The 19,462-nt window shown below is 52.5% G+C and overlaps 2 protein-coding genes across 2 annotated transcripts in view; one reads left to right on the forward strand and one right to left on the reverse strand.

Annotated features, from left to right (window-relative positions):
* LOC149359743 (uncharacterized) overlaps positions 1-19,462 on the reverse strand; it is a 143,875-nt gene that overhangs the window by 93,121 nt on the left and 31,292 nt on the right. The gene's annotated exons all lie outside the window — the stretch shown is intronic.
* Positions 13,043-14,837, forward strand: LOC149359744 (uncharacterized). Its single transcript, XM_089571872.1, has one exon. It carries the CDS (start codon positions 13,116-13,118, stop codon positions 14,835-14,837), a length of 1,722 nt encoding a protein of 573 aa, XP_089427998.1. The 5' UTR covers positions 13,043-13,115.

Here is a 19,462-nt window from a genome sequence, read left to right on the forward strand (position 1 = left end):
ATCTCCTGTCTGTCTGCCTGCCTTCTCTAGCACACGAGGCGACGTCGCCTTCACGCAAACATACAACCTACCTCCACCCTCCCCTCCCCACCCTCGTCCTGCACATCCGTAGAGTGATGTCAGAAACAACCCCAGCACACCCGGCGCGACCGTTCATGCTGTGCCGCCACTCCAGGGTGCGAAAAAGGGAAACCCAGCCGCACCCGAGAGCGCCTTGCAAGGAAATGCATGCCGTAGCGCACCCTCTGTGGGGAGACGGAAAGAGGAGACCGATAGAGTGAGCGGAGAACGTAGGAAGGGGGAAGGGGGGATGGAAGCGGTGAACACGTCTCCAGGCTCCCGCCCCGTTATGCATTCCGCAGCGGTATACCCATCTTTTGCCCACAGGATCACGATTTACGGATTCAGAGGACAGCAGCGGATGTTCAATCAGGACGCCATGGAGAGGACGTTGTTGTGTGTATACAGTGGGAACTGGGTCACGTCACACGCAATTCGCACTCGTCGATACTGGTATGGCGTAAAGCAGACTGGTGGCAGCGACGATGCAAGGAATACAGGACGCGTATAGCGATGCGGGGGTGTTGCACCAAGGATAGAGGCGTGCCACATGGCGCCGTCCAGGGCACTCTTCCTCCTCCTCAACACCTCCCTCCCACTCCGTCCCTCGCCGTGTTCTGGGCTTCTGGAGTCCAAACACCAGGGCCCGCACGGAGGCTGCTGCGAGGAGTAGGAGCTGCGTTCTCCGGCGTTGCTTTTAGAGCGGCCGGGCATGCTGGGTGGTGGCGGCGTACGGGTCGGGCTCGCAGTTTGCTGCGGCCGGGTCGGCGCCTTGGCTCGGGTTACAACCGTGCGCAGGAGAGGGAGAGAGGGTTGAGAGAGAAGGGTGGGAGGAGGCGGCGTCCCGCCTTCTGGCTCTGCTAGTGTGCTGCTGCGGAGCGGAATTCGCAACGGCGGCGCATTCTGGAGAACTATGAGGGCCCCGTCACTTTTGGCAGCGTGACCAAACGGCGCACGCGGGCCTAGCCTTTGCAGCGCACACAGTTGACGAGGAACTATCTAGCTCGCCGGTAAGCTGCGTTCGCTTGGTGTGCTGTAACCGGAAACTCTCGGTAGCCGAAGACAATGCCGTTGGAGTGAAACTGAATGAGCGTGAAAAGACACGTGGGCGCTCAGTGGCCGCTCTCCGTAACGAGCCATTTATGGTCGGCGTGTACCAGGTTTGATGAAGCAGAGTTGATTGCGAGAGAAGGAAAGAGTGTGCTCAAACGGGGAGATAAGGTTAGGAAGTGTGCGAGGACGGGGTGGTCGCAGATGGCACAGGACAGGGCTGATTGGAGACCATAGGAAGACGCCTTTGTCCTCCATTGGACGTAGTTGCGCTGCTGCTGCTGACAATGGTCAGAATGGTGAACCCAGGTCAACTCACTTACGGGGGAGTGCTCTGTGATGCGGAGCTTGAGCAGTTACTTCGAAGCGGAGAAGGCAGAAAGGTTTGTTTCTTTTCATCAGGCGAAGAGCTAGAGAGAGGGGAAAAATCCACAGTCACCTAATCACATTGACGATGTGAGAGTATTAGAAACTGTTGATGTCTTTACATCGATTTCTGTGTCAATCTTTCGCGGTCGTGTCCTATAATCATCTTATAGCTCGCGGGGCACGCCTGTGTGCGAGATCAACTTTCGCTTGGCGCTCGCGGTTTTATGAGGAGCTTGGGTTCCTTTGGACACAGCAGGGGTCAGACACCCTCACGCCATGCTAACGAGTCAACCAAACCGAAATGGCGCCCTGCTTCAGAGCTGTACGAAGCGGTGGTGGTGGTGGAAAACATTTATGTACAGGTATAATACAGGAGGTTATGCATGAGCTGACCCAGAAGGGGTCAGCCCTTACAAATACTAGGTGGAGGTCCCTAGTTCGGGACCCCAGTGGCATCGGCCGCCGCCCAGGCTCGCGCGACCAAGGCCCGTTGGGCCTGCAGGTCAGAGCAGCCGAGCAGGGTCGCCTCCCAGTCCTCCCGGGTTGGGTTGGGGTGAGGGGGGATAGCAGGGTTGGAGGGGCAGGCCCACACCATGTGGTACAGTGTCCGAAGACTTCTCCGCACAGTGCGGACAGCTGCCCGAGAAAGAATGGTCGAAGTGTTCGCGTGCCTGCTCGAATCACGTTCGGCATTGCTCACCGCAAAGAAAGAACACCCTGTGCTTCTAATGTTTCTTGCATTTCCTTCTGTACAAGCAAGCCTGATTTCTTCGATCTGCGCTTAAGTAAGCGCTGCAACATCACTTTAAATTGGTCTTAGCACATGGTTTACCAAAGAAAAGCACGAAAAACAGACAGAGCATCAATATGACTGCAAGAACTTCGCGCAGGTAAGGTATGCGTGAAAGAACCTGACCTCCCCTGGTGGGAAGGAAAACGCCCAGGTTTTAAAAGGCCGAAATTGAGCTCATCAACACCTTCTTCGTCTTATCTCCTCTTGACTCTGCTAGGGTGAAGGCGGGCACTGTAGACGCTGCGTCGACTACTCTGTCTGTCTATCATTCCGACGACATCTGCTGGCGGCACAGCAAAAGAAACGAACACCAGTGGACCAGGAGGGTGGGGGAACGGGGGGGGGGGGGGGGGGGGGTCGAGGAGTCGCGCCGGCCAAAGAGCTCACGATCTCTCTTCACTGAGCAGCGCACAAAAGCTCAGAAACGCCAGTGAACGTCGACGAAGGCGACGCAAAATACAGGGTAAAAGAAGCCCAACGTGCGAGTGACGCAAAAAAGGAAAAGGATAAATATATAAGCACGCGGAACAAAGAATAGAAGAGGAACGAGAACCGCGGCGCACGCACAGAAACAGGGGGCGTGGTGGCAAGAAGAGCCAACTCGTGCAGTCATCAGAGGGCGTGGTGTTTCCCGCAGCTGGCACTGGGTGGAGCCGCAGGCGCCCCCCTAATGACGCCAGCGCGGCGATCACGACGACGACGCCACCACGCGGCCTAGCGACGGACTTGTGTGTGTCCGTGTGCCTGGCATGACCAGCCCCAGACCCGCCAGCTTATTCTCGATTGTAGGAGCTACATAAATCCGCGCTATATATACGCCCCACTATCCACACAGGGTAGCCATATTGTGCCAGGAGGCAGCAGTCCGTGCAGGACCACATGGCCGCCAACAAAGAGTGGAGTCACACAATTCTTCGAAAACTGTAGGGGTGAGAGTTGCGAACGCCGATAGGAGGGCAGTTCCTCGTAACCGGAAGACGCCGGAGCTATGAAGCGAACAGCGGCCGAGACGAATTGGCTTTTTTTTTTACCTTGGCATTTGTCAGAAGCCTACTACAGCTGAGTAAGCTGTGTCGCTCTTTTTTTTAGACCGTCGGGTTTTCGTCTAGCTGTTGGTTCAGTATAATGTCTCGGGGACAGCGCTTTCTGCCTTCACTGGCATTGTGCGAATTATTACTGAAAGAAAAGAATGAAATGAATGGTCTTTCGTTTCCTATGCGAAAATTCAAAGAAAAATACTAACAAAGAAACATAGAAAATACACCTCTTGGTTAGTAGCCTCGGCATTCATGCGGAAATAATCTTTAGAAAAAAACCAACGAGTGCACGTTAGTGGGAAAAATAATGCAGCCATGTCGTGGCCACGTCTCTCTCACGTGATCACCCATTTACGGTACTTCCGCCATAAGATTCTAGATTTGAACACCGTGCAGCAAGATCCCCGTGATGTCGTCAACCCTATCACTTACCGACAGCCCATCTCTCCGAAGGGCGCAGACAAAGCGACCCCTGTGACCGTTACTATAAGTCAGATAAAACTAAAGAGCTAAGCGGCAAGCGCCGCTCAAAGGAGGCGCTGCAGCCAGTGCAGTGAAAGGACCGGCCCAGCGACATTTACTCTCATGTAACCGGGCGTATCCTTTGCAGCAATGAGAGCTGGCCGCTTGGGGGAAAAAAAAAAAGGGATTAAACCGAATAAAGAGCAAACGCACAACTTCAACCTGGACAAAGATGCTTAACGGGGGTCTGACTTGAAATAACGAGATGTAAAAGGAAAGAAAACAAGTAAGAAAAGAAATAACCAAAAAGGGAAAAGAAAGCTTTGCAGGTTACGACAGCATGTTTTCCTGATTGCGTTTGAGACACGTTCCGGATGACGACAACACCGTCTTGGCCACTTGCACTACGCTTTGCGTCATCAGAGCCTTGTAGGCGGTGAAAAGCGGTAGCAGCGCGGGCGCACACACGGCGCTGTCCCTCGGGGTCGCGATGGAGAAAAGAACAGCGGGCCTAGCGACGTCGGCGAGGAGTCGACGACGACCGGGGAAGATGAGCGAGCATACGGAAGAAAAAAGAAAGGGAGAGAAAGAGAGCGACAGACGTTGGGTGGACAGCGAGACGGGGCGTGCCTCCCACACCCCGTTGCTCTTCGGGCGAGCAGCGAGGCGGTCTCAAACTGCTCGTCACCGTCGAGTCTATCTCTCTCTCTCGCTGCCTTTACCTTTTATATTTTCTTGTTTTTTTTTTAATGTCATCTTGCTTTCTTTACGGGCGTTTTGTGCCGCGGGCTGGATCAGCGGCGGCATCTGATCTAGCGTGCGCATGCGCCTATGCCTGCGTGCCGTGATCGGCGCGAGTCTGAGCGGAGCGACGGGTCCTCCCGAGCCCGCGGACGGCATACGTGCGGACAAGGAAAACGCCCTCAGTCTCAGACTACTACACCAGAGAGAGGCGATTTCTTCCAGGAAAAGAAAGGCGAACGGGAGTGCCGGCTACTTGTCGGCGCTGAAATGGACGTGTAGTGTGACGAGAAGGAAATCACAGTGAGGGCTGCACGACAGGTGTGCGCGCAAGTCCTCACGAAGCACTGAATTAAACCAACGTCTGTGAGCCAATGACTGTGAGCCCAATGACTATGAGCCAAATCTTGCCCGCAGTGGCCGCGTTTAGATGAAGGTGAAATGTTGAAGACGCCCCAGTGCTGTGCGATGTCAGTGCACGACACCAGGTGGTCGAAGTCAACATGACGCCCTCAACTACGGCGACTTGATCCTTGTATCTCTGTGCGCTCTATCACTATACCTCCTCCTTCCCTTCCCTGATGGTGTGTGCCCACCTAGAATGAGACAATTACTGCGCCTTTTCTTTCCTCGTGAAACGATTAGCATTTCTGCCGCTCTGCGACACGTACCAAATGCCTAGGGATCGTATTGCGGCAGTGCCTACGTCATCCACGTGACGATGAAAGGCAAGTCGCCTACTATGTTCGGAAAAGAGGAAAACAGTGATGATGAAAAAAAAACAGCGCCATAAGTTTTCGCAAATAGATGGAGAAAGTCAAGATGACAACATTATGAGCTGCCTTCCAATTCCTAATTGAATTGCAATTGCGTTTAACGAGTTTCAGGTCCAACTTTAAAGATGCAGTCAAGAGGAATCTGAACTCGTCTTTTTGCCGCGGGAACTCGATCTGCACGTTCCGAGCATTCTTAGAAACTGCGACTTATTGCCCTGTGTGGCCGATTTCCCTAATTAAATCGAATTAATGTCCGGCTCCCGCCTTTTCTTTTTTAATTCTCCGCGTACGGGGGGCGGAGTCGACCAACGCGTGGAGTGCCTTTCATCCAGCTCCGCGGAGGCTTTGCTTTCGCTTTATTTTGTTTTTTTTTTTTAATTTCCGTGAATAAATAGTTTCATTCGCAGATAATATAGCCGCAAAGTAAGCCCACGGAGATAAAAAATACGCGTGGACTATTTGTTACTACGGATTACTGCGTATTACTCCGCCGATGGTAGAGCGGCAAGCCTCCACGGAACTGGCTGAAAGGCACTCCACGCGTTGGTCGACACCGCCCACCGTACGCGGAGAATTAAAAAAAAAAGGCGGAAGCCGGACGTTAATTCGATTTAATTACGGAAATCGGCCACACAGGGTAATGAATCGACGTTTCTAAGAATGCTCGCAACGTGCAGATCGAGTTCCCGCGGCAAAAAGACGAGTTCAGATTCCTCTTCACTGCACCTTTAACATGTCGCTGAAATTCGGGCTCTCAGTAGCCGATCACTGAGATTAGTGCATGACTCTAATGACTGCAAATATATACTGAACTTCAAATATTCTTGAGAAATAATTTTGGCCTTTTATACTTGATCCAGGCTTGTGGACGTACGTCCCTTCCTTCAGCCAACTGCGCGTCAGCACGGCGCAGGAGACGGTCATTTCGCCCCCTATGTTTCGCTCTGTCTGCGCTGCTTTAATCATTATATTTGTATTTCTTCACTTACCACAGCAGGCACGCAGTGTTATCGTTTTCACGTCCTCTTCGCCGGATCAGCTATCTCACGTGATCGCCACGCTACGAGATTGATATAGCGAAAGGTCCTGCTTGCGAAAGGTGCGGGTATTTCTGCGACGCTCGATACTTCTCGATACGGCATCAGGTGAAAAATTTTGTGCCATCTTGTAAGATGACAGAACCGAGACAGATGCCATCCAAATGGGCATCAACACTCCTTGGGACGTCCTGAGGACGTTTGAAACGTCCCGCGGACGTCCAGTGCAGTTTCAGTGCCCAATGGGATGGAGAGGGCAGCGAGCTACATGAATATGATAGAGGAAGAGTGACGAAATGAATAGGTGCTGGTTTTACCCGATCACTCAGTCCGAGGCAGCCGTCTCATAGAGGGGGGCAAACATGCCACCCACGAAATCTTTGTCGTGCGACCCGCTGGCCCTAAAGATTTCAGCACTTGTTCCTTTCTTCTTCGTCGGTATCGCACGTTTCTTATCATGTTCAAATCTGACACCGACTAATTGCTTCATGTATCTGACGTCAGAGGCTAGGCTTACGTTAATCTCCTTCCTTGACACTTATGTCCGGGTGTGACGTCACTATTCGATTTTCGTTACGTCAGAGGTGAGCAAGAGAATTGAAGCGTTCGTTGGCTGTTAAGTAAGCTGGTAGCGCTCGAGTAATAATAATAATAAAAAAAAAACATTCGAGGGAGGAATAAAACAGCAAAAAAAAAGGAGCTTTGTTCACTAGAGAGGCACGACGTGTGCTCTGCCCTTACCCCTTTTCCCTCTGCCCTTACCCCTTTTCCCTCTGCCCTTACCCCTTTTCCCTCTACCCTTACCCCTTTTCCCTCTGCCCTTACCCCTTTTCCCTCTGCCCTTACCCCTTTTCCCTCTGCCCTTACCCCTTTTCCCTCTGCTCTTACCCCTTTTCCCTCTGCCCTTACCCCTTTTCCCTCTGCCCTTACCCCTTTTCCCTCTGCCGTATACCCTTTTCGGCTGCTGTTTCGTCGGAGTCAAACGTTTCCAAATCTAGCCCTTGTGGCGAGATAAGCCTGACATCCCTAGTGTAAGAAGTACAACCGGGTAACGACTTGATGGCGTTGGGTGGGCGCGACCAACGTTGCATTGCACCAAGCAGCTGCTTACCGTAGGCGCCTTTGCGGGATTCCAATACCGCGATAGTTGTGGTTCGCGCCTGCCGCGGCCTGCCGGAGAGAAGTTGCAGATCTAAGTCGTTCCGCAGGGTGACAGCTTTGTGTAACCGGTACGGAATTCAGTCTATGCTGCGTGTGAAGTAGCGTTTGCATCATCATCATCATCATCATCGGCTACTTCAGGACGCTGCAGGATATCCACTGCAGGACAAAGGCTTATCCCCCGTCTCTCCAAATAACCCTTCCCTGTTCCAGCTGCAGCCACCGTATCCCCGCAAATCTTCCTGTTCTCTCGTCCCATGTAACTTTACGCCGCCGTCTGCTACGCTTGCCTTCTCTTGGAATTTACTAGGTTACGTTAAGGGACCATCGTTTATCCTGCCCTCGTATTGCATGACCTGCCCCGTGCCCGTTTCCTTCTCTTGATCTCCACTAGAATGGCATTAACTCGCGTTTGTTCCCTGACCCACACACACACCCTTCTTGTCTCTTAACAATACACCAGTCACTGTACTTTCCACAGCTCGCTGCTTTGTCGATAATTTAACAATTTTCGTTAGCCTTCGCGCTTCTACACCACAGCTGAGCGCCGGTAAGATGCAGCTCTCACATACCTTCCTCTAGAGGGACAGTGCTAAACTGCCGTTCATCACCTGAGCGCGTGTAGAGAAAGTGATTCGAAATAATAATAAAACGAAAAGTATCTCCGAGACGCATTGCCTCGAGCACAGCAGAGGTGAAAACGCTACACAAAACAAAGTAGACAAGTTAAGTCCACCCTTATCACCTTTCTGGAGTGGCGGGTTGTTGGAGTACCGGGCCTAAGCACGAGTGAAAGCAAAGCGCCATTGTGGTTTTCCGGACATTTTTTAAGTACATTATATATATTTTTTTCCTGTATTCTTCGTCTCCACATTTTCCGTGCTATCTCATCCTTTCCTTCAGTGTGTGCTGCCTTGAAATTAAAAAGTAACGAGGAGACGAGATGAAGGGTAAATAATCCGTAACGCTTGATAACGCTCAGCAGAGGCTTGCTCAAATGTACAGGCGCGGACAAAAGTAAACGGAGCACGCAACTGTCTTCGAATATTTTTCACGCGTCACCTAATTGAAATTTCCAGCAGTGGTACGCTCATGCTCGTAGAGGAGGTTGGTGGGCTTTCTTGTAGGGAAACAACGCTTCTTCATTACCAATGGAGAAAGCGTGATTGCATTTCGAAAGCAATAGCATGCTCCGTTTACTTATGGCCGCGCTTGTACGCCCACGTATACCACAAAATAAATGGGCTTGCAAGCCGACGGAACAAAGACACAAAACTACATTACCAGCAGTAAAGAAATCGTAAATAAAAATAAGGTGCACCTGCCATTAGCAAAAAGTTAGGTGTCGTAAGGGCAGAACTTCATCCTAAAGCCCAAATTTCAAACTTAAAACTATGGGTGTAAGCCAGCAGAGTACAGAAAACCTGGCCAGCACTCAGGCGCCGGTAACAGGGCACGCGCACTTATCAATCAAGCTTGGGTGGAGTAAAAAAAGGCGCCGAACCACGGCACAGGGCGCACGGAGAACCGAAACAAAGCAAGTAGAAGAAAACAAAAATAAAGAATTAAAGAGAAGCTGCGAAGAAAAAAAATACAGGCAAAGAAGGGCGATGTAGAGGAAAGGAAGATGACGTGGAGACAGATGAGTGTGCGAGGCGCGCAAGGGAAAACGAAAGCGACGAAAATCAATGGCGCACGGGAGTGGCGGGCATCGGAACACGCGTGGCACGTACCGAGCACGTAGACAAAACAGCACACGTAGCACTCCACTGCACGGAACCTCGTCGCAATCGCACACTTTCAGCCCACACTGGAACATGCGGTCGCTGCGCGGCGAGACGGATTAGTTCCGTGCAGAAACTTTACAACGCGCGAGGCAAGCTGCGTCCAAGCGGGAGTACAATACATTATACCTCTGCGCCGACGGTGACCTGCTCGCAGCCGCGTTTCAAATGAGAACGGAAAGAGACTCCGTTGTACCGGTCGTTCGGTTGCCACGTGTCCGGGTTCCCAAGGAAAAAAAAAAAAAAAAGTTAACGGGAAAAGAAAGCGAATAGAAGAATAAAAAATGGTGCCTCAAACCGGCGCTTCTCCAGCACTGCGCTGAACTAGTGAGACAGAGACAGAGCGGCGACGCTAACAGCAGCAACAGCAGCAACAGCGGGAGCGAAGCTGCGACGCCCGGACACGCCACCTCCTCATCAGGAGGGCCCGGCCTCTTGGGCGAGGGCCGGCGACGCGACGGTCTTGGTCGTCGGTGAAGAAAAAAAACAAACAAAAAAAAACAAAGGGGTGAGAAATGGCAAAACAGAAATAAAGTAAGGGAATAGGATGGCGTGTGGAGAGAGGGAAGTGGAAAGAATTCTGGAGACACAGAACTGAGCTGAAAAAAAAAGAAAAAGAAACGAATGACGGGGATGAGTGAAAAAAAAAAAGAGAGAGAGAGGCGGAATATTAGCGCGGAAGAGCGCAAAACAAGAGCTTGTGGAGAGGAACCGACGACGGTCTTTGTCCGCGTGAAAAGCCATTTCGACCGCTTCACCCCTCCTCGCAATTTGAAAACGCCCGGGAGTGAACCCTAGGGCCGAGGAACAGCGACGCCGTACTTCCCACTCGCGTGGGATGAGGAGGTGCGTACTGTACACCTCTCCTGAAAGGTCGTACTGACGCTGGGGGGTGTACGCCTCTACAGAAGTACACCTTTGCTCTCCTAGAAAGTGTGTAAGTATAGCGTAGCGGATGTGTACAGCCTTTGTCAAAAGTTTAGAGCCCAGGGGACCAAGCCGTGTGGCTCATAATGCATCTGCAGCACTCCAAATCTCCTGAAGGTAAGAAGATTTCTTGTCCTGCACCCTCCGATGGGTAGGACTTTCATGAATGCTACAGAAGCCCTACTAAACGGCTTAGTAAACCTCCTCGGCTCTAAACTTTTGACAAACGCTGTATGCACCGGGGTCTTGGTCGCATACTTGATATATGCCATGAAAACCATTAGGGAGGTAGCACCAATAGTTCATTCGTGGCCTCCGGTGGGCCAGCTGATTCCTTGCGGATGAATTACAGCAAAAAAGCAGGGAGAAATACGGATACAGAGGAGTGAAATGCCGCTGTCCTAAGACTTCTTGTAGCGTTACGTGAGGAAGTAGCCCCGACCAGGACGTACAGTCCTAGGCGGTGGCAAGAGCGCTAAAGGTCGCCGACAGACTTCAAATACTAGGGTGCCTTGATGTCCGCGCACCTCCGCTTTCAGGGTGAGGACACCCTTCGTACCATCCTGCGCCGCCGTTTCCCCCTACGCAGCGGCATGTTGGGTCCCACGCACTGTTGGGTCACCTACAGTGCGCTATGCGTGTGACGTGGTTTGTATGCGGTTGCGTGGCGACTGAACTGGAAATATGCAGTACGTAGTTGTTTCGCTCGTAGCAATAATATTCTGGCACTTTTGAGTGTGTATTATGCATGGTGCAGTCGCTCTAACCAAACGCAACCGAAAAGTAATGATGGACTGCTATGTTCCCCAGTCACTGGCTGCACTGAAAAAGGACAGCGGTTATTTGGTGTTCCTTCGCAGTTGTAATTTAGAGTGTCATGGTCGCCGAATTCGGTGGAATTATGCTGCATTAGTTGTTCGAACGTAAGGACTGTTCACAGGGCCCCAATTTTCTCGGGTATGCCAGCAGCGCGGAGGATGACCTGCCAAATATAACTATTTCTGCGTAGTTAACACCCGCTTTTTCAGCATTCTTTGGGATCCCTTCGTCTTACTACAGCACCATATGTGGAGGATTCCCTCGCAGTAATGGCAAATTTCTCCTCCAAACAGTCCGTCACCACACTGCTTTGAGGCGTACAGCCGTGACGTGTCTGAAACATATTGTTCATACTTTCTCAACTGATTGTTCCGCAAAAAAATAATGCATACGGTTGAGTTTCCCTCTGAACACTGTTGACTACATGTAGGTTGGTGATACGACGAGACGACGTTTTGCTGATTCGTAGTTGCTAAGTAGCCTTATTCGAGGACAAATTTAACTGACACATTTATTTTTTCTTTTCAAAACTTCAAGAAAAAAAGCACTAAAAGCGATCGATTCGCAAAGCAGCCTCACAAAATCAGCCTCTGAAAACCACTTCGTTTGAATCTCATTATCCCATTATCCCTACCAAGCTAAACAAAAAAAGGGGAATCGGAGCAACGCGGGCCGCCGTCCTCGCTTCCGGAAAACCGTCGGCTCCAGTTTCCAAAAGACGCGTGCTTGTCGCCTCACTGAGCAGTAGTCGGGCAAGGCAATATATCTCTCATTAAGGTATGGGTCTGGGCTAGTTTGAAAAACGCGGTTTACGTAAAGCGCACAGAAAGACCCGGACGAGTCAACAGGAGAGACAAGCTCTCATCCCCGCAACTGTCTTCAAGAGAGGCAAAAAAAAAAAAAAATAATAAACTCTAGGAAATGCCTGCCCAGAAACACGCGTGACGAATTTTACTGATGTAGCTGCGTGACGCCAACGAAACGAACCTTTTTTCTTTGTAGTGGGGAAAAAAAGGATCCTTTCGTTGCGTCATGCGGTCGCAACTTCTTTGCTTACTGACGCACAGAATGTAGGTACGCCGCCAGGATATTTGTAGCGAGCTGTCGCAAAGAAGTAGAGGGATGGGTTGGGTGAGGAGGGTAGGGAAGGGGGGGGGGGGGGACTTAGAATCCCTTCGTGACATAAAGATAAATAAATTGAACAAAATGCTTCACGAGAGCTCACATACAGTGGGCCTAAATAATACGAGTGTCTTACTGGAAACGTCTTTGTCGCCAGGTTCTGTAGGAAGAACTCGGCAAAATTGAATGTGGCCTGGCAAGTTTTAATCCTCGCCTTCCCTTGGCGCAATCAACTGCAGGACGATTGCAGCTTTCCCGGCCTACGTCATCGGCACACGTGCTAGTGGTCTGGACAGAACATGCCACTTCTGACAGCATGGTGCAGAAGGTTCGGTGTGTACTGAGGCTGCTGCTCAATGATGCGTCTCCAATCAAGAGAAAAGCAGCGGGGAACGTCGAAACATGCAAAACGGAGGCGAAAGTATACGCAAGTTCACCCATTGGGCCCCGCTTCTTTGCTTGAATTGACCTCGTGTTGTGAGAGCGATGCAGCAGTCAGAGATGAAGCTATGAAGAACTGTTGTGTTCCCTGGTGTTCTGCTCACTGCAGGAAAGGGCAGCGGCGGCTGTTTCGCTTTGCTCGGGAAGTGGGAGAAGAAAAAAAAAAAGTGGGAAACACAGGTCAGGCGAGACAGCTGTAAACCAACTAAAACTCTAAATTATGCGACGCAAGACATGCGAAATGCTTGCATTCCAGAAAAATGTTGGGGCGCGTCTGAGCGCGCGACGTGAGCAGACGTGTGTGTTTCGGCTCCGCCGGTTTTCGGCTGGGGCCGCGAACCAACTCATCCTACCCCCGCAAACTGGCGTCTATTGATCCGGAACATCGAGCGGAACAACTGGATACCATATTCGTCCAGGTGCGCCCATTTTCGCCAAATTTACTGCCGATTTTCGAGCGACCGCGTCGGTAGCGTCGTTGAGCCTAACGACAACGCCGACGCTCGGCCGGTTGGACTCGGCCCTCCGAGTAAAAAATGGAGAACTCCGCGCTTCATTTACGCGCCTATGACCCTGAGGCGATGGCGTGGACCTCGGTCCCCACCGTCGGCGACCCAAATTTGACGGTTTCTCCCAAAATTCGGAGCCAAGCTTTGCTTCAAGCGGCTGCACGCCGCTCCCACGACAAGGCCCGGATGGCGGCGCTCGGCGCCGCCTCGGCCGCTGTCGCATCGGTCGGAAACATGAAAGCTCCCGCGACGCGCGCCACGGGAGGCAAGGGCAAGGCGTTCACGAAGTGGAAGCCGCGTCAGATGCCCAAACCCGCTCCTGAAGACTACGTTGTAGTCATAAAGCCCAGAGAACATGTCTCCCTTCACGAGGCGCTCACGGAAACCGGCTACGGTACCGCTATTTCGGCGTACCTCGGGCCGGAACGGGCCAGAGCCATCTCCGTTCTGCCCTCGCGAGACCAAAACATCATCATCGTGCATACCCCGGACATCGAGGCGGCTGACCGGCTCATCGGGGACTTTGCAGTCAATACCGAGAAGGGATTGCTCAAGCTGCGGGGTTACCTGAGACAAGACGGCGGCAACACGTGTCACGGTGTGATCGTGGTCCGTAACACGGACACCACAGAAAGTCTTCAACAACGAGTGTGCTGGCGCACCGGCACCATCGTGCAAATCCGGAAATTCGGAACATCCAACAAGGCACGCATCACCTTCGAGGGTAAGGAGAAGCCCCGGTACGTGCACTATGACAACATGGTCGTGTCTGTGAAAAATTATTACAAAACTATCCCCGCCTGCAGCCAGTGTGGGGCCGTTGGGCATCGCGCGGATGCATGTCCGAACCTGCAGCCGGACATGTGTGGACTCTGCGGACTCCAAGCTCCGCAAGTGGAGGGGGTGCGGGCCCCTCACAACTGTGTGCCTCGGTGTTCTGTGTGCGGTGCCGCCCATGGCACCAACTCACGCGACTGTGTGGAAAAATTTCGCACACCAAAAATGGCTGCCCAAATGGGCAAGAAAAAGAAATCGGCGCCTAAGAAGAAAAGCCGCCATCTTGGGCCTCCAACATCCAACACCGACAAGCTGGCACCACCTCCCGGAGGTGCTGGAAAACGATCGTCGACCTGGGCAGACATCGTCAAAACCGGACACCTGGTGAGTGGTTCGGGCGGGGCTGCTTCTTCCTCCCCCCTTCTCACTCCCCTCCCTGAGGCGCGCAGCGCCGAGCAAAATCAAATAGCAGCACTCATGGCCCAAAACGAGATGCTGCTAAAGAAAATTAACGAATTGGAATCTAAAATGCACCAGCTACCTTCTCCCCCTTCTCCTCCCGCGGCTGAGATGGAGAGTGAGCTCGTGGCGCCGAAGGCGCCAACAAGCGCGGAGACCGCACTGCAAACCCATTTCGAGGCCCGCTTCGGGGCAATAGACGACCGATTCGCCGCCATAGAAAACCAAATCTCAATGGTGGTCAACGCCATCTCCAAATTGCAAGAGTCAATCCCCGCAATGATCTCCCAACAAACTGCGCATTCCTCGCGCCCCTCGCGCAGGCCCGGCGGTCCCTACAAGGACGTATCCGGACGCCTTCTCAAACCTCTGAGGTGCACCCCTGAGGTAGACGACGACGACAGCTGCTCGCTCTCCGGTGTGGAGGACGCTTCCCTCGCTGCGAGTGCTGGCTTCGGAGCAGCGCCACTGCAACCCGTCCTTAACCTAAATGACTATGGCGAGCAGCCCTAATATCAGGCGCTCCCCAAGAACCAATTCGGCCACCCCCGTCCAAATTGTTCAGTGGAACTGTCGGAGCTTCCGCTCCCGCGCAAAGCGGGCGGATCTCAGACTTTTCCTTTCAACCCTCGACTCGCTTCCGGCGGTGGTTGCCCTCCAGGAGCCAGGGAGCGGCGCAACCCTTACAAATTACATCACCTTTCAGCAGGACCCCTCTTCGTGCGTCTGTGTGCATAAAAATTATACAGCTAATCTAGTCGACTTGGAACTTCGCACTGAATACTCGTACGTGATGGTGACACTCCTTCCGCTCAAGAAACGCGATGCGCCACTCCACGTACTCAACATCTACTGTTCCCCCAGACTCAAAAATGTAACGTTCGCAGCACTCTTTAGCCGCGCTCTAAAGGCTGCGGGCAGGGACCCCCTTGTAATTGTGGGCGATTTCAATGCCCACAGTACGCTTTGGGGTTACGTGCGTGAGGAGAAGCGAGGACGCAAACTAGCGGAACTTGCGTCCACGCTGGGCCTGACTCTCCACACCGACCCTGCATATCCAACGCGGATGGGTAACTCCGTGACCCGGGATACGTGTCCGGACCTTACCTTTACCAAGAACATTACACACGCAGAGTGGGCCAACACGGAAGAAACCCTCGGTAGTGACCACTGCCTTATCAATACCACCGTAAGGATTAAACCATTGGCAAGACCCCATGCACAAGCCCGGCTCCCTGACTGGAATAAATTCCGACAAAGCTACGTCAATTCGGCATCTATCCACGAACAAGGATACCACGCATGGACGCAAGGATTGGTTACACACCTTCGTTCGACGGAAACTCTAATTAAACTCTCGGAGGCAACGCCGGAAGTGGACAACCACCTTCTGCACCTCTGGGAGGCGCGGCACAGCCTTGTCCGCAGATGGCGCCGCCAAAAACATAATAGAAAGCTTAAACTTCATATCGCCGAGCTCACTCAGCGAGCGGCAGAGTACGCGGCCCAACTCGCCGACTCGAACTGGGTGAACCGCTGTAACACGGCGGCCAGACAAATGTCTAGCCGGGGCACGTGGCGCCTCTTCCGCGCCCTGATTGACCCGACTCAAACTCGCGCCGAGACACAAAAACATCTCCAACGAGCTATTCATAGCTTCGACGGAAATACTTCAAAATTGGCGTGCAAACTTCGCGACCAATATCTTTGCACTCAGCAGGACCCCCGAGGGCCCGCGTACTCGTATGCAGGTTCAGAGAACGCGGAGCTGGATCAGCCGTTCCAGCTGCACGACCTGAAGGCGGCCCTGGCTAAAATGAAACGAGGAACGGCACCGGGCCGGGACAAGATAACTGTGAAACTGCTTGCCAATCTTCCCGACTCCGCCTACGAAACCCTCCTCGCTTTCATCAACTCAATCTGGCTTCGTGAGGCAACCCTCCCGATAGAATGGAAAACCTCCCTGGTAACGTTCATTCCGAAAGCCGGCAAAGCCATAAACACAGACAACCTCCGCCCCATCTCACTCACGTCTTGTGCGGGAAAGCTGATGGAGACAATGGTGCGGGACAGGCTGTCTGGGTTTCTGGAAAACCAAAATGCATTCGCAGACACCATGTTCGGTTTCCGCCCGCATCGGTCTGCGCAGGACGTTCTGCTTCAACTCGATCGAGAAATACTGAACCCTGTCGAATACCCCTTCAACGATAAGGCAGTACTCGCCCTAGACTTGAAGGGTGCTTTCGACAACGTCACACATGAAATTATCCTGCAACATCTCTCCCAGACCAACTGTGGACATAACACCTTTCAGTATATCAAGCAATTTCTCTCGGATCGACAATCTCTCATCCGAATTCAAGACGAAGAACACGGCCCTTATCAAATGGGAACGAGAGGAACACCACAGGGCGCGGTCCTCTCGCCGTTACTTTTCAATCTGGCCATGATGAAACTCCCGGCTCAGCTGGCGCAGGTCGAAGGCGTCCAGCATGCGCTGTATGCTGACGATATAACCATCTGGGCCAAACATGGATCGGTTGGAGACATTGAAGCCAACCTGCAAAAAGCTGCGGAGATCGTAGACGCCTACGCCCGCCGCTGTGGCCTTCAATGCTCCCCGTCCAAATCCGAATTTGTGCACATTCGCCCGTCGCCTAAGTGCACCACCAAAATTGAACTATCTCTGGCCACTGGCCCGATCCCCGAAAACGATGAGATTAGAGTACTTGGTCTCTTTATCCACAAACATCGACGGGTTGATACAACACTAGCCAAACTGCGCAAGGTGGGGGACCAGGTTGGCCGGATGGTCCGCCGGGTTTCCAACAAACGCGGGGGGTTGCGGTGCAAAGACGCCTTGCGGCTGGCGCATGCTTTCGTGACCAGCCGAGTACTCTACTCGGCTCCTTACCTTCACCTGCGCAAGATTGACGAGAACGCCCTCGAGGTGATTCTCAGAAAGATGTACAAGCGTGCCCTCGATCTCCCGGTGAACACGTCTAACCAGCGCCTCATGGGCCTGGGGATGGTAAACACTTTCGCGGAGCTCCGGGAGGCACACTTGACCAATCAATACACAAGACTTTCAAAGACGCCGTCGGGACGCCGCCTATTAGCCCGACTACATATCCACCACCTAACACTAACGGAAGAGCGCGTACGCATCCCCGAAGTTTGGAGATACGCCCTACACGTGCGTCCTCTTCCGGCCAACATGACACGAGACGACCACAATGGCAGGCGCCTTGCGCGGACGGAGGCACTGACCCGCCACTATGGAAACAAACACGGAATCTTCTACGTGGACGCCTCCGGCCCTCACCATGGGGGGTGGTACACGGCCGCAGTCGTCCACCAAAACGTCGTGGTGAACGGCCTAACGTTCCGAGCTCAAGACATAACATATGCGGAGGAGGTCGCCATTGCGCTAGCCGCCGCAGACCAGGACTCGCGAGTCATCATTACCGACTCGAGAGGGGCCTGCAGAAATGTTCAACAGGGATACATTCCTTTCTTTGCGTATCGTATCCTTCAAAATAGCGACTACCTCGGGGCCCCCGCGTCTCGAACGATCGTATGGGCTCCTGCTCACATGGGCCTCAAAGGCAATGAAACGGCAGATGCCGCCGCCCGCGCGCTCACTCTCCGGGCAACGCCTTCAGACCCTTGCGAAACGGATCCTGAACCCAATCCGGCCATCACTTTTCGGCAAATTACTGAATTATACCAATCCGGCCATGCAATTTATCCTAAGCCCTATAGGGGCCTTACAAAGACGGAGGAACGCACACTACTCCGTCTTTACACGAAAACACTGCTGTGCCCGGCAGTTTTAAAACACTTTGATCCTGCATGTACAGGAGAGTGTCCGTACTGTGCGGAAAAGTCTTCGGACATCTTCCACATGGTATGGGCATGTCAGTCAACCCCGAACCTCGCCCCAAAACCCAACCCCACCCGGGAGGACTGGGAGGCAGCCCTGCTCGGCTGCTCCGACCTGGTGAGCCAGAAGGCCCTGGTCGAGCGCGCCCGAGCCGCAGCGGTCGCCAATGGGCTCCTGTACTGAGGAGCGCACCTAGTGCTTGTGAAAGGTGGCCCTTTCCGGGATACCTCAAACTCCCTCCCTATTATGTACCAATGATAAAGTTTTTCAGACAGACAGAGAAAAATGTTTGCTAGGGCCGAGTTATAATCCGCGACTTTAACGTTTCATCCTCGTAAACTTCACGCACTTGACTTCGCGGTTAACGAGAAACTGTTTGAATGGCAGTCGTTGGCGAATATGAAAATGCAGCTCGAAATAAGTAATCCGGTTTGTTTGTCAAGTAATCAAATGTAACGAATCCGGGTAAACAGATTCCGCTGGAGTACGCAACTCCCGTTGTGAGAATGTAACGACAGTTCACAAGAAGCCGAGTTTCAACGCAGATTATCTGCGAAAGAAGATATATTTTTGCGTAACTGACATTGATTCACTTTTCAAACAATCTATGGCACCAGCCTGTCTTGGGAGGACACACTATTTGCGGAGTTTCACGCGGTAGAGGCCGTTTTCTGTTCGAAACAGCCGGCCGCCGCATTGGTCCCAGTGTAGCCGAACGGGAGAGTGGGACCCAACATGCGTCCGTCGAGAGCGGTATCCTCACCCTGAAAGCGGCGCTGGCCATCGAGGCACATTAACTACAGGTCACCTGGAACAGCTGGGGAAGACACTCAAAGAATGCCTCATAGCTTAGAATAAAGTTCTCATTCATTCATTCATTCATTCATTCATTCATTCATTCATTCATTCATTCATTCATTCATTCATTCATTCATTCATTCATTCATTCATGTCGGAACTCTTGCACCATATGCCTTGTCTTGTGCGCAGTTCAGAGCTCATATATACCATGGTTCTCAGTCATGAAAACCTGGCGTATCAGCAGGATTTACCCTCGATGATTAATTTGACTCTTTTACTCTAATGAATGGGTGGGGAGGTGGGCTGCTAAGGCAGCGGTGGGTGGGGGGTAGAGTGGCTGGTAGGTGGTCCGTCTGGAGGGTAGCTAGTTTTTCCACTGTTTCTTTGAATTCATTTCGCCGTCGCTTTTTCGTTCCACTGCTGGGTAGGCTTCAAGTGGGTGGGGACCTTG

The sequence above is a fragment of the Amblyomma mixtum genome, chromosome 2 (genome assembly GCF_055824585.1).
Source record: "Amblyomma mixtum isolate Tamu chromosome 2, ASM5582458v1, whole genome shotgun sequence".
In the NCBI taxonomy this organism is placed as follows: Eukaryota; Metazoa; Arthropoda; class Arachnida; order Ixodida; family Ixodidae; genus Amblyomma; species Amblyomma mixtum.

Excerpts from the sequence above, each read along its gene's own strand:
- LOC149359744 (XM_089571872.1), top strand. The coding sequence starts at position 13,116 with ATGGAGAACTCCGCGCTTCATTTACGCGCCTATGACCCTGAGGCGATG.